A 13828-nucleotide genomic window follows, 5' to 3' on the forward strand; every position below is an offset into this window, starting at 1 on the left:
TTGGGTATGGGGTTAATGAAAAGGGGTATCGGTGTTATGACCCTATCCAGGACAAAATCTACACTACTTTAGACTGTGAGTTCTTTGAACAGTCTTACTACTATACCCAGCTTAGTCCTCAGGGGAGAGTTTGAGTGATGACCTTAGCTGGCTAACATATCCGGAAGTGATGAATCCAGATCCTATAACACAAGTAGGCAATACCACCGATGTTGCTCCTAAAACATCAGTATCTCCTCTTTTAGCCACTCCAGTTTCGTCTGATGAGCATCATTCTGATGATCTCTCCTCAGCAGAGGTCGACTCTGAGAATCCTGGAACTGATACTATTACGGAAACTAATATTATTCCTAGTGGTAGTGTTCCAAACAGGTATCAGTTAACTTCGAGAAGTACAAGAGGAGTTCCACCGAGAAGGTATGATCCAGAATATGAGGCCCAACGGTCTAAATATCCTGTAGAGAGAATCAGCAATGAGAACTTGTCGAGCACAACCATGGCTTTTACCGCCTCTTTATACTCCACTGATATTCCCAAAATAGTGGAGGAAGCCCTTGGAAATTAAAAGTGGAAACAAGCTATAGAGGATGAGTATTCAGCTCTACAGAGAAACAAAACATGGAAAAAATGCATCCTACCAAAAGGGAAGAAAAAGGTGGGTTGCAGATGGGTATTCTTTATCAAATACCGAGCAGATGGAACTGTTGAGAGATACAAGGCACGACTGGTGGCTAAAGGATATACCCAAACATATGGAATTGACTACTCTGAGACCTTCTCTCCTGTAGTCAAGATTGATACAATACGGGTCTTATTCTCAATAGCAGCAAACAAGGAGTGGCCCATATATCAGTTTGATATAAAAAAATGCCTTTCTTCACGGAAGTATTGAGGAAGAAATATATGTGGAGGCACTATCAGGTTATTCTCAGGAATTTAGAGATGGAAAAGGGTGCAAACTGAGAAAAGCACTTTATGGCCAAAAACAGTCTCCTAGGGCATGGTTCAGAAGATTCACAAAAGCTATAAAGAAGTCTGGGTACAAGCAAATCAACTCAGATCACACTTTGTTCTTGAAGAGGGTTAGAGATAAAATCACTTGCTTGATAATTTATGTGGATGATATGATTATCACTAGAAATGACGAGAAAGAGATCATTGACTTAAAAGGAAAACTGTTTCAAGAATTTGAGATGAAAGATTTGGGGATTCTCAAGTACTTTCTTGGCATAGAAGTTCTGAGGTCAAAACAAGGAATCTTCATTCACCAGAGAACATATATCCTTGATCTTTTGACAGAAACAGGAATGCTAGACTGTAAACCAGTTGAGACATTGATCATTGCTAATCATGGTCTTCAAATTCTTGAAGGAGCAAAACTGGCTAAAAGAGAGCAATATCAGAAGATTGTGGGAAAACTCATTTACTTAGCTCACACAAGACCTGGCATAACTTATGTTGTAGGAGTGGTGAGCAGGTTCATGCATCTCCCAAAAATACAATACATGACAACAATAATGAGAATTTTGAGGTACTTAAAGGGTACAAGTAGCACGAGAATTTACTTTGCCAAAAATGATCATCTGGATCTAATTGCCTACACAGATGCAGACTGGGCAGGAGATCGTGACGACATGAAATCTACTTCTGGATACTTTACTCTAATAGGTGGTAATTTGGTCACCTAGAGAAGTAAAAAACCAAAGGTGGTGGTTTTGTCAAGTGCATAGGCAAAATTCAGAGGAATAGCAAAAGGAATAACTAAAATCCTATGGATTCAGAAACTCATGAATGAGCTTGGTTTTTCACAGAAAACAACATGTAAGTTATTTTGTGACAATAAGGCAGCTATAAATATCTCAGAAAATCCAGTCCAACATGACAGAACGAAGCATGTTGAGATAGACCAACATTTCATCAAGGAAAAATTGGAAGATAAGACAATCAAACTTTCGTTTGTTCGATCAAAGGATCAATTAGCTGGTATCCTGACAAAAGCAATCAATACTAAAGCCTTCGAAGAGACTTTACACAAGTTGGGCATTGGAGCACCGACTGCCCAACTTGAGGGGGGGTGTAGGAAATAGCCATATTTATTCCATAATTAAAGGAACATAATATTTCGTTAGGCTATAATTTAGGCTGTATTTGTGGTAGTTAGTTCCTTATTTCTCTAAATTGTTTGTGTATAAATGGGAGCCTCCCTTCAATGAATTAAATAATGAGAAAAGGTATTCAATACCAACAACATGATTCCGCATATTTTCTTCAGTTAGATAGATTGCCGATTAGTTTTTTCAGAAGGCAATTACGAGTTACGTCTATAATAAAAAAAGTAAGGGAAGGTAGACTGCGATGGTTGAGACATGTACGGATGAGACGTATATCGACCCTAATGCGGATAGTTGAAAGTTTAGGATTTCCGGGTACGGGAAGGAAAGGAAAGGAAGACCGCGAAGAACTTGGGATAACCTACTTTCACTAGATTTGCATTTTTTAAACCTTCGGGGGATATGGTATTAGATAGAAGGTCTTGGAGGTGTCGAATTAGAGTGGTTGATTAACTTATAGGATAGATGGATCTTATATTTTGAGGTGTTAGTAACATATAGTGTCAGTAACATATAGTGTCAGTGATAGCCCATAACAATTCAGGCCCAAGTAAAGAGGCCCAGGGCCCAAAATACAAGATTCCAGGACACGTGGCGGCATCACCACCGTCCAGGTTCCCGAGATCCAGAACATTCCTACGGTCCGGATCTAGCAGTACTCTGACGGATTCAGCGTTGACCTTGAGGAGCCCAGGACACGTGGCAGCATCGCCACCGTCCAGGTATTAGGGATCCAAGACGTTCCTACGGTCCGGGTATGGTAGTACTCTGATGCATCCCAGGCGTCCAGATGCCCTACAGTCCAAAAGGCCAACCTACGGTCCAGATAAAATGGGACAAACCCCTAAACCCTAGTAGAAGGCCTATAAAAGGTAGAACAGAAGGAAGGTTACAGGTTACAATCTTACATATACTCTCTCTCACATATACTTACATGCACACCCGTACTCATAAATATACTCGCATAATCCCCACTTTGCCCTCCTTCTCCTCCTAAAAAACCTTTTCTCATTCTCACGCCGGAGGTACCGCGGGGATGCCACCCCCCTCCGGTTCTGTTTTGTAGGTTCCCACCCTACAGCTGCACCGCATGCCGCCACCGTCTCCATCCAAAAGGAGTTTGAGTCCGGGCCCAGCAAGGAGAAGGCCCCGGAGTGATCTGGGATTATCATTGGCGCTAGAAGGAGGGGACGAACCTCCGACCAGTGGTGCTCGTATCTGCAACCCCACCGCCCAGAAACTTGAAACACCATCTCCCAGTAAGAACGCTACTACCCATCTTTTAGATCTATTTCTACGAATTTTATTATTATGAGTTCATAGCACTTTTAAATAACCATGACTACGAGAAAAAGCAAAGCAGCAGTTTCGGCCTCCTTCCTTCCGCCTCCTCCCCAACCCAGGGATGGAGACATGGAAGGTCTGGACGAAGGGCTCCCCATAACCCAAACTCCCTCTCAAAATCTCCAACCAGGAGACTAGAGAATTGTTATTGAAAGAGCTGCCCACAAACACACAGGGGTTCCCACCAATCCCTGGGGAAGCATGACCCCGGAACAGATACAGGCGGCCATGGACTTGTGGAAGGAAAAGCAGGATGCCGAGCCTGAGACCCGCCCAGGGGATCAGCGAGAGCGGTCCGGGGAATCTCGCGGATCCGTCTTCGACCGGATTGCGAAGAACTTCAAAAGGCCATCAGAGGATCCCAGAGATGAAATAAAAAGAGCCGCCCTCCGTGAGAGAATCCGGAAAGAAGAAGAGGCTAAAGCCCAGGAATCTATAGAAAGGAGAGTCCGGGAGGAGGAGGCCAAGCTAAAGAGAAAGGCCCACCGGATTCATATTTCTTCAGACTCGGAGCCAAAGAAGGAATCCAAGCAAGAACAAATGCCTTCGAGACCTTAAAAGGAAAGTGGAGGGCGACATGGAAGTAGGGGCAGCAGCAACCCCATTCACAAAGAATCTGGAATCCACCCCCAGGGAGTCAGGGCTGAAGCACTTCAATTTTGACTCTTTTGACGGACTGGCTGACCCCGAGGAGCATCTGAACTATTTTGAGCAAATATCCAATATTTATGATTACAGCGACCTGACTAGATGCCGATTCTTCCCATCAACGTTGAAGGGAGGCGCTCAGAAATGGTTCAGCCGCATACCATCCCGGAGTGTGGACTCCTGGAAAGACTTCCGCGAGATATTTTTGAAAAGATTCAGGGCCAACCGGATGAACGAGCTGCAGATGTGTCATATGGAAACAATCCAGCAAAGAAGCAAGGAGCCCCTTCCGGAATTCATCAAAAGATTCCAGGAAGCGGTCAACCAACTCTCCAACTTAGAAGAAAAGGAGGCAGTAAACATCTTTCGAAGAAACTTACACCCGATATCTTGTGAAGGCTATGTTAAAGACCTGATTCATAGGGAGCCCCAAAGCCTGACATCAGCATATGCGTTGGCATCAAAGTTCATAAAGGAAAATGATTTCCTCAAATCAATGAAGATGAATAGAAGAATACATGATGATGACGAGTCTCCGGAGCGATGCTTGTCATCCCGAAGGGACAAAAGGTACAAACTTAACAGGTAAGCAAACTACATTCAGCAGCCCCGGGGAACCCCACCCCGTGATACATACACCGAATTAAGAAAGAGTGAAAGGAAACCCAAGACAAAGAAGGAACCCAAGCCGGAACCGGAGTGGACACCCCTCAACAGGCCCCGGGCCGACATTTTGCGCGAAGTCAAGGGCAAACCGTTCTATTATCCGCCAAAACCCTTGTTGGCGCCTCCCGAAAACAGGGCCCGTGACAAGTATTGTGGCTATCACGAGGATCATGGCCATACCACTGAAAACTGTTTCTCCCTCAAGATGTTTATAGAAGACCAAATCAAGAAAGGAAACATGAACCAATATCTTCAAAGGGGGCCAAATGACAAAGACAAAGCCCCGGGAAGAGGCAAAAATATGGTGAATGTTGTTTTTGGAGGCACAGCCTCTCCACCTCGGAGCCCGGATCGGGAGAATGATGTGATGATGATCCAGACTCTGGAGGACGAGCTGATCTGCTTCTCTTATTCTGATTACGAGGGCCTCGATCCGGATCACAACTTGGCATTAGTGGTGACCCTTGACGTCGCAAACAACGAGGTAAAAAGAATTTTAGTTGACAATGGTTCATCTGCTAATATTGTATTCGAGCACACACTTAACAGGATGGAGCTCGGACACCTCCGAATGGATCTCTGTCTTGAAGACCCCTTGTACGGATTTGGGAACACCATGATTCCAATCCGGGGTATCATTTATCTTCCCATCATCTTTGGAACCGCACCCCGGCAGGTCTCTCATATGATGAAATTCTATGTGATAAGTGCAACCTCTTCATACAACATGATCCTTGGAAGGCCCACTATCACCAAGCTCAGGGCGATCCCCTCAACTATTCACTTAAAACTCAAGTTCCCCACCCCGGGAGGCATTGGAGAACTGAAAGGAGACAGGTAAATGGCAGGTAAATGCTATGGTCAAGCACTTGTCATGGCAGAAACGGAACCGGAAAACCGGAAGAAGATAATGTCCCTACCCCAGGGACAAAGCAGAAAGAAGCATCGAGAGCACCTTAGTAAAAGGGCTCGTTTGGATGTGAACATGATCGAAGACTCCGGATACGGCATAACCAATGCTGATGCCCGGATTCAAAAATTTGTAGAGAGCAAGGAGAAGACAAAGGTAGAGCCTGCCCAACAGACGATCGAGGTAGATCTGGAACCCGGGAACCCCACCCGAAAAATCAAAATCGGAAAAGGCCTGGAAACCACATTCCAAAAGGAGCTCATTGATCTACTAAAAGAATACACTGACGTATTCGCCTGGTCCCCGGAAGACATGTCGGGGATTGATGAATCCGTGGCCATGCACAGTCTGGATGTAGATCCAAAGCAAAAACCAATCAAACAAAAGCGAAGGAACTTTGCCCCGGAGAGACAACAGGCAATCGACCAAGAAGTTGAAAAGTTGTTAGAGGCAGACATAATCTATGAAATTAAGTATCCGGATTGGCTAGCAAACGTTGTGCCGATCAAGAAATCTAATGGCAAATGGCGAATGTGCGTGGATTATACAAACCTCAATTCAGCGTGTCCTAAAGATTCTTACCCCCTGCCCAACATTGACCAGCTGATAGACGCGACCTCGGGCCATGTTATGTTAAGTTTCATGGATGCCTTCTCGGGATACAACCAGGTCAAGATGAATCCGGCAGACATCGCGAAGACGGCATTCATCACACACCGGGCTGTCTACGCTTTTGTCATGATGCCGTTTGGGTTAATCAACACCGGGGCAACATACTAAAAAATGATGAATACCATATTCAAAGACCAGCTGGGCAGGAACATGGAATCCTATGTTGATGATATGATCTCTAAGTCGGTCACAATCTCAAAGCATATCCAGGACCTTAGGGAATGTTTCGATAACTTGAGGAAGTACAACATGAAGCTGAACCCAGAGAAATGCGCGTTCGGGGTCCCTTCCGGGAAGTTTCTGGGTTTTCTGGTCAGTGAAAGAGGAATAGAAGCCAACCCGGAGAAGATCAAAGCTATAATGGAAATGACAGTTCCCCGAACTCAAAAAGACATCCAAAAGCTCTCGGGATGCCTAGCAGCACTTCGGAGATTTATCCCAAAGTTGGCAGAGAAATGCCTACCATTCTTCGAGCTGTTAAAAGGAGCCCAGGACAAATAGCTAATCGACTGGACCCCGGACTGCCAAACAACGTTTGAGAAAGTAAAGCGACATCTGATGAACCCGCCTATTTTATCAAAAGCAAAGCCCGGGGAGCCCCTTTATCTCTACATCGCAGCCGGGGAAAGAGCATTATCTTCCGCACTCATCCGGGAGGAAAATAGGATGCAGGCCCCAGTATACTATGCAAGCCAAGTCCTGAAAGACGCTGAAACCCGGTACCCAAACTTGGAAAAATTCGCATTAGCCCTCGTGCACTCGAGTAGAAAGCTAAGACAATACTTCCAAGGCCGGGAAATCAGGGTAATCACTAATCAACCACTTCGCAAAATCATCCACAAGCCAGACGCCTCCGGGAGGTTAGTCAATTGGGCAATCGAGTTGAGTCAGTTCAATATCAAATTTATCCCGAGGACAACCATAAAAGCCTAGGCGTTGGCCGAATTTGTCATGGAATGCACTTTTCCGGAAACCCCCGAGACGCCTGAAACCAGATCCAAAGGGGAGAAAGAGTCTAACAACCCGGATTCTTGGACATTACATGTTGATGGCTCGGCTACAGCCGAAAGGTCCGGAGCCGGCCTGATCCTCTCCAGCCCGGATGGATTCGCAATCCAGCAGGCCATTACCTTCGCCTTCAAAGCAACAAACAACCAGGCTGAATATGAAGCCCTACTCTCCGGGCTCAGGTTAGCTAAATCCCTTGAAATAAGGAATTTAACAATTTACAACGATTCTCAGATTGTGGTAAGGAAAACCAATGGTGAATATGTCGCAAAAGATCCTAAATTGGCCCGATATCAGGAAATGGTTAGAGCAATCCTGGAAACCATCCCGGACTCAACCATCTTGCAGATAAACAGAGAAGAAAATGCGAAAGCAGACGAGCTGTCCAAGCTCGTCCAGAATACTTCGGATTTAAGCAGCTCGGTTTACTTCGAGGAACTCGGAGCCCCCAGCACCGATCGACACGAAGTATTATGTGTTAGTAGCCTGGAGAACTGGATGACGCCTTACATAGCCTATCTCAAGGATGGTACCCTTCCGGAAGATCAGAACAAAGCCCGATACCTCAAATATAAGGCTGCACGCTTCTTTTTAGAAGACAATCAGTTATACCGGAGAACTTTCTCTGCACCAACTCTAAAGTGCGTTGATCTGGAGGAAGCGAATTACTGTCTCCGGGAGGTTCATGAGGGGATCCGCGGGGATCACCTAGCCGCTAAAGCTCTAGCCTACAAGGTCATCAGACAAGGCTATTATTGGCCAACAATCCACGCTGATTCAGTCGCCTATGTAAAGAAATACAGCAAGTGCCAGAAGTTCAGCAACGCACCAAAATAAGGTTCAAGCCTCCCTGGGTTCGTCCTCTCCCCGATCCCATTTGCTGTCTGGGGAATTGACATCATGGGCCCATTCCCTCGGGCAAAAGGGGATCTCCGTTATGTTCTGGTAGTAATAGATTATATGACTAAGTGGGCGGAGGCCAAGGCTATGAGAACCATTAACCAGCAAGACTGCATCAAGTTTGTGGACATGATTGTAATGAGGTTCGGGATCCCGATGGTTTTAATCTCGGACAATGGTCCACAGTTCGTGTGTTCGGATTTTGAAGCCTATCTCAAAGAGCTCAGGATTAGACACAAAAAAGCATCTGTCGCCCATCCACAAGGGAATTGACAGGTTGAGGTCACAAATAGAACCATACTCCGAGGTCTGGAAAAGAGACTGGAAGATTCTAAAAAGAACTGGCCGGATGAACTCCCGAGGGTTTTATGGTCATACAGAACTACCCCCTGGACAGGAACCCGGGAGACTCCATTCAAGCTTGCCTAGGCACCGAAGCCCGGTTACCGGTAGAGAGCGGATCCCCTTCACATAGAGTGACTAACTTTGACGAGGTCTCCAATATAGAAGGCCTCAGAACCAACCTCGAACTCCTGGATGAAGTAAGAGGTCGGGCCGTAGAAAAAATGGAAAGCTACAAGGAAAAAACAAAGCTTTACTTTGCGAAGAAAGCCAGGATACGGGAATATGTGGCGGGAGATCTAGTGCTCCGGGACACTGAAGCCGCGGACCCAGCTGACCAGGGGAAACTGCAGCCGAACTGGGAAGGCCCTTATATAGTCAAAGAAGTGATCCGTCCGGGAACTTACAAGCTGAACTACCTCAGCGGAACCGAGGTCCCCAATACCTGGCATGGAACCCGCCTAAGGAAATTCTACCAATAAGGAAAAGGTACACACTCTGGAAACACCTCTACATTCATACTATGATATTTTGATGTAAGCATTGTCCTCATTCACCACAGAATGTAATTTTTGCTTTCAATATGAATGAAAAACTCTACTTTAAGTGTTCCATAGCTTGAATCAATTTCATTACATGTTCCTTTATTTGCTATCAAATTTAAACAAACACAGCCCATGTGTATTTATAAAATATTTTTCTATCAAATTGAAAATTACCCCTACCCGGGGTCCTATAAAAACTCAGCCCATGAGTATTCGTAAAATCTTGGTAAGTCAAAAATTTTACCCCATCCCGGGGTCCGAAAAAACACAGCCCATGTGTACTTAAAATTTCTATCAAATCGAAAATTACCCCATCCCGGGGTCCGCAAAACACGCCCATGTGTATTTATAAAATATTTTTCTATCGAGTTGAAAATTACCCCTACCCGGGGTCCTATAAAAGCTCAGCCCATGAGTATTCATAAAATTTTGGTAAGTTAAAAATTTTACCCCATCCCGGGGTCCGCTAAAACACAGCCCATGTGTCCTTAGGAAAATTCCTAACTATTCCTCAAATCCTAAGTCAAAAGTTCTAAACACGCAAATCAATATGAAGGAAACGAAGCACAATCACATTAAACTACCCCGGGGAAACACACCTCGGGGGGCAAATCGAGATCATTCAAATTACAAACAAGTTTAAAAAGCCAAAAGGCTTAGTTCGGAATGACTTAAGCTAAAAAACAAGGAAATAGAAATTACATGCCAAAACATGGCAGAGTCTTCAAGCTTTAACGGCAGAGTCGGCGGGAGGCGAAGGAGGCTGCTCTGGATTACCCTCTGGTACGGGAGGCTGTTCAGCAAGTGGCGACCCGGAGAAGGAGGGAACATTGCTGGACGTCCCAACACCGGACTCCATTTCCTGGACAACTTCCTTTTCCTGCTCCAAACGGGTCTCCTCTTCTATATACTTCTCCAAGAAGACGTCTATTATAACATGAGACTCTTCGCCGAGATACTTCGAAGCAACATTCCAGCATATCTGGATCTTATCCAGCGCTTTGTCATTCAGCTCTTCGAAGTACGCGGGAGTGCCCCGGAACCCTGCCAGAACCTCCTCGGGAGTGGGCCGGGCGGCAAGATCATCCTTCAACTTCTGATTTTCAGCCCTCATCTCCCGGACAGAAGCCTCAGCCCGGTCCTGCCTCTTCCGGATCTCGTCTAGAATCTTCTTATGAGCAGCAGCCTCCCTTGCACTGGCCTCCTTCAACTCCTAAATCTCCCGGGATAGCCGCTCGGATTCAATTTTGTAGATTTCGGTAGCATCAGCCTTCGCCTGAAGGCTCCGGGTTATGCAAACCAGTCCAGCAACCCGGGAGTTAGCCTGAAAACAGTATAAATAGGAATTAGGTAACACGACTACAAGAACACAAGAAGAAGGCAAGTAAGGAAAAAGCTTACAACAATGATATCCTCCTGAAGCCCGACCAGGAAGTCGTCGAGGGGCTCCTTCCTGTACTTCTTCCTCTCCGCCGTGCTAGCATAATTCTCAAACAACTCCCTCCGGCGAGTCTCCGGGGTGAAACTTGCAAGCAGGGCCTTCAAAGTTTCCGGAGTGTCCGGGGCCAGGTCAATAGTAGCCTTCTTCGAAACCGGGCCCTCAGACACATCATCACCTTTGTCCCCGGAACTCGCGGGGGCGCTCTTCCTCTTTCGAGGTGCTGGAACTCTTATCACATCCCCCTGCTGCACGTCCTCGGCCCGGGGCTCGTTGATCACGATTGTTGTCCTCCCCGGGCGAGACGGCGCCGCCTACCGGGCCGCATCATCACCCTCTCCAACCTTCTTCTTCCCAACATCCACGCTCGTCATTCCCCCAATCCTTCGCAGTTTGGCCGACAGATCTTTAAGCTGGGCAGACATATTGGGGGGATAGGGAATTAACTTCGGAATACCTGAAAAGGAGAACAACAAAACATCAGCCCCGGGTACAAGCAATCAATAAAAGTTACGGTATCAAAATAAAGCTAAGGCAATAGACTTACATCCGGTAGCATGCATGTTCTCATTGCTAGTAAAATAGTCCCAGGTCCACTGCGTCCCAAGTGCCCCACAGAAGGCATAAACCATCGCGAGAGCTGCTTGCCCGAGCCGCTGGACCGGAAACCTATCTGTTTTAATTTCAAGTTTATGGAGTGGCATGAACTCCAGATCCCCACCCCGGACAAAAATGAACTCCCGGTGCCATCCCTTAAGCGACGTCAACATACTAACCGGGAGAACCATCTTATCTGAGGGATACCCACAATCCTCTATCCTAAACATGAACTCGTAAATCGGCCGAGCGGTGGATCTCTTAATTTTAAAAATATGATGGAAAAGTTTGAAGGTGGGGAGGTAATTTTTGGCATGGCAGCAAGCTAAAAACCAGCTGATCCATTTCACCGAATTCGGGGCTAGCTGAGTAAAAGGAATACCATAAACATCCCGACATAAGGATTTAGTGAACTGATGTAATCCGAGGCGCATGCCTCGGAGATGCTCTAATGGAATACCAACCCATCCCCCCTCCGGTCTGTGTTATACCCTTTCATGCTCCTCGGGCCATCTCCACTGGTATGTATCATCAAGGTTAAAGGCGAGTCTAAGGGCGCCATCTACCTCAGCGTCCGTATATTTCTCCCGGACCTCTTTATGAACCGCCCCACACTCATACCTAGTCCCCGGGGGGGTGAAGAACTTCCTGTTCATGTCATCCTCGTTATAGGGCTCCCTGCCTCCCAAACCATCCGGGCCCCCATATGCCTCGGATAAATCTCTGTAATAAAAGCTCAGGGGCTTAGGGTTCACTCTGCACTGGATAAAGTATTCATCTACATCCTCTCATGACCCATCCGGATTCGATAAGGTACCCCCGAGACCTAACACTAGGGTTTGAGCTAAAACTTGTTGAGGCTGGTCAACCCGGGGAGGCATCTCTACTGAACTACTGCTAGAGGAAGAAGAAGGGTAGAAGGAGTTAAGTTTGCCTAATCCGACAGGACGCTCGGGATACCGGTTCCTAAGAGTAGCAATACGTTTAAAACGACTACCTGGCACATACTATGTGTGTCTATATAAACGCACCCCGGAGTCAATGCCAAACCCGAACCCAACAACAACAAAAACAAGACAAAAAACAGAAAAAGTTTAGAAACAAATCGCGTATGGGTCTTTCCTCAAAAAACAAGATCTACAACATATACACACACATACAACCAAAAACATACACCAAGAACACACCCCGGGCCCCCAACAACTATTTACACTATAAAAACCCACTTATTCGAATATAAAACTACCAAAATCAATGTTAAATACACAAATCAAGCACAAAACCATTGCAAAAACTATGCAAAATCTGCAAACTACAGAGATTCAAGGTCGAATAAAATAACAGTCATGAAATTTGAACAAGGAATACGAAAGAGCAAAGTAAAACTCGCACAAAATGCTCACATGCACTACGAAAACAAGTGAAAAAGAAAGTAAACAAGAGGGGCGAGAGATCAAGATGCTTACAAAGTAGCAGGAGAAGGAAATGCGGCTTCAACAGCGAATGCTCCAAAAAATCTCTGTAAAATGCTCTCTTATCTCTCTATGCAGAAACGTTTGCGTAAATGAAAAAAGAAAAGAAGAGGATGGTATTTATAGAAGGAATAAAGGTAAGAGGCAGGTGAAAGGTTTTTGCAGTAAAAATTAACCCCTCAACCACGTGGCAGAAACCAATTGGTCCCAAAAAGTAACTGCACAACAGTTATTACATGAACTGTCACGTAATCATTACGTGAGCGCGTCTTTTTAGGAGAAAAAGGGGGGGAATAAAAAAATGTACACTCAAAAGATACGCATAAAACGTGTATATCTTTGACCCCGGCTGGAATCCCAACAGCCGCCTGACATCCCGGATTCGCAGCAACAGCTTTTCAGAGTCCGGTCAAATCAAATGTCAGGAGTGTACTTGCCCACCAAACCGTGCCCAAAATTCGAATTCAAAATCAAATGACTGACCAAGTCAACCCCGGAGTCTCATCCCCATTTGACCCCGGGGTTAGGGGCAACAAATCAAACCCCCAAAATTTTCCAAAGTATTTCAAGGAATCCCACCTTGAACTCAAGTCAAATGACTAACCAAGCCAACCCCGGAGTCACATCCCCATTTGACCCCGGGGTTAGGGGCAATAAATCAAACAACCCCCAAAATTTTGTAAAGGCGTCACGGCACAAAGGGAATTACTCTACTCCCCCATCCGGGTAAACCCACATAAGGGAGTGGGGGGCAAATGATAGCCCATAACAATTCAGGCCCAAGTAAAGAGGCCCAGGGCCCAAAATACAAGATTCCAGGACACGTGGCGGCATCACCACCGTCCAGGTTCCCGAGATCCAGAACATTCCTACGGTCCGGATCTAGCAGTACTCTGACGGATTCAGCGTTGACCTTGAGGAGCCCAGGACACGTGGCAGCATCGCCACCGTCCAGGTATCCGGGATCCAAGATGTTCCTACGGTCCGGATATGGTTGTACTCTGACGCATCCCAGGCGTCCAGATGCCCTACAGTCCACAAGGCCAACCCACGGTCCAGATGAAAAGGGACAAACCCCTAAACCCTAGTAGGAGGCCTATAAAAGGTAGAACAGAAGGAAGGTTACAGGTTACAATCTTACATACACTCTCTCTCACATATACTTACATGCACAC

At 46.0% G+C, this 13828-nt stretch overlaps 2 protein-coding genes across 2 annotated transcripts; both read left to right on the forward strand.

The window, feature by feature from the left end:
- Positions 1-4032: 4032 nt before the first annotated feature.
- On the forward strand, positions 4033-5610 carry LOC141685842 (uncharacterized). Its single transcript, XM_074490921.1, has 2 exons — positions 4033-4688; positions 4752-5610. The coding sequence occupies exons 1-2, from the start codon at positions 4033-4035 to the stop codon at positions 5608-5610; spliced, it is 1515 nt and encodes a 504-aa protein (XP_074347022.1).
- A 1692-nt stretch (positions 5611-7302) lies between these two features.
- On the forward strand, positions 7303-8196 carry LOC141685843 (uncharacterized). Its single transcript, XM_074490922.1, has one exon. It carries the CDS (start codon positions 7303-7305, stop codon positions 8194-8196), a length of 894 nt encoding a protein of 297 aa, XP_074347023.1.
- The last annotated feature ends 5632 nt before the right edge of the window (positions 8197-13828 follow it).

The sequence above is a fragment of the Apium graveolens genome, chromosome 9 (genome assembly GCF_009905375.1).
Source record: "Apium graveolens cultivar Ventura chromosome 9, ASM990537v1, whole genome shotgun sequence".
Taxonomy (NCBI): domain Eukaryota; kingdom Viridiplantae; phylum Streptophyta; class Magnoliopsida; order Apiales; family Apiaceae; genus Apium; species Apium graveolens.

What these genes read in the sequence shown, in the direction of transcription:
- LOC141685842 (XM_074490921.1), top strand. Translation starts at nt 4,033, where the DNA reads ATGGAAGTAGGGGCAGCAGCAACCCCATTCACAAAGAATCTGGAATCC. An exon ending in AAAAGGTACAAACTTAACAG is followed by an intron (nt 4,689 to 4,751) that starts GTAAGCAAACTA and finishes CACCGAATTAAG; the next exon opens with AAAGAGTGAAAGGAAACCCA.
- LOC141685843 (XM_074490922.1), top strand. Translation starts at nt 7,303, where the DNA reads ATGGAATGCACTTTTCCGGAAACCCCCGAGACGCCTGAAACCAGATCC.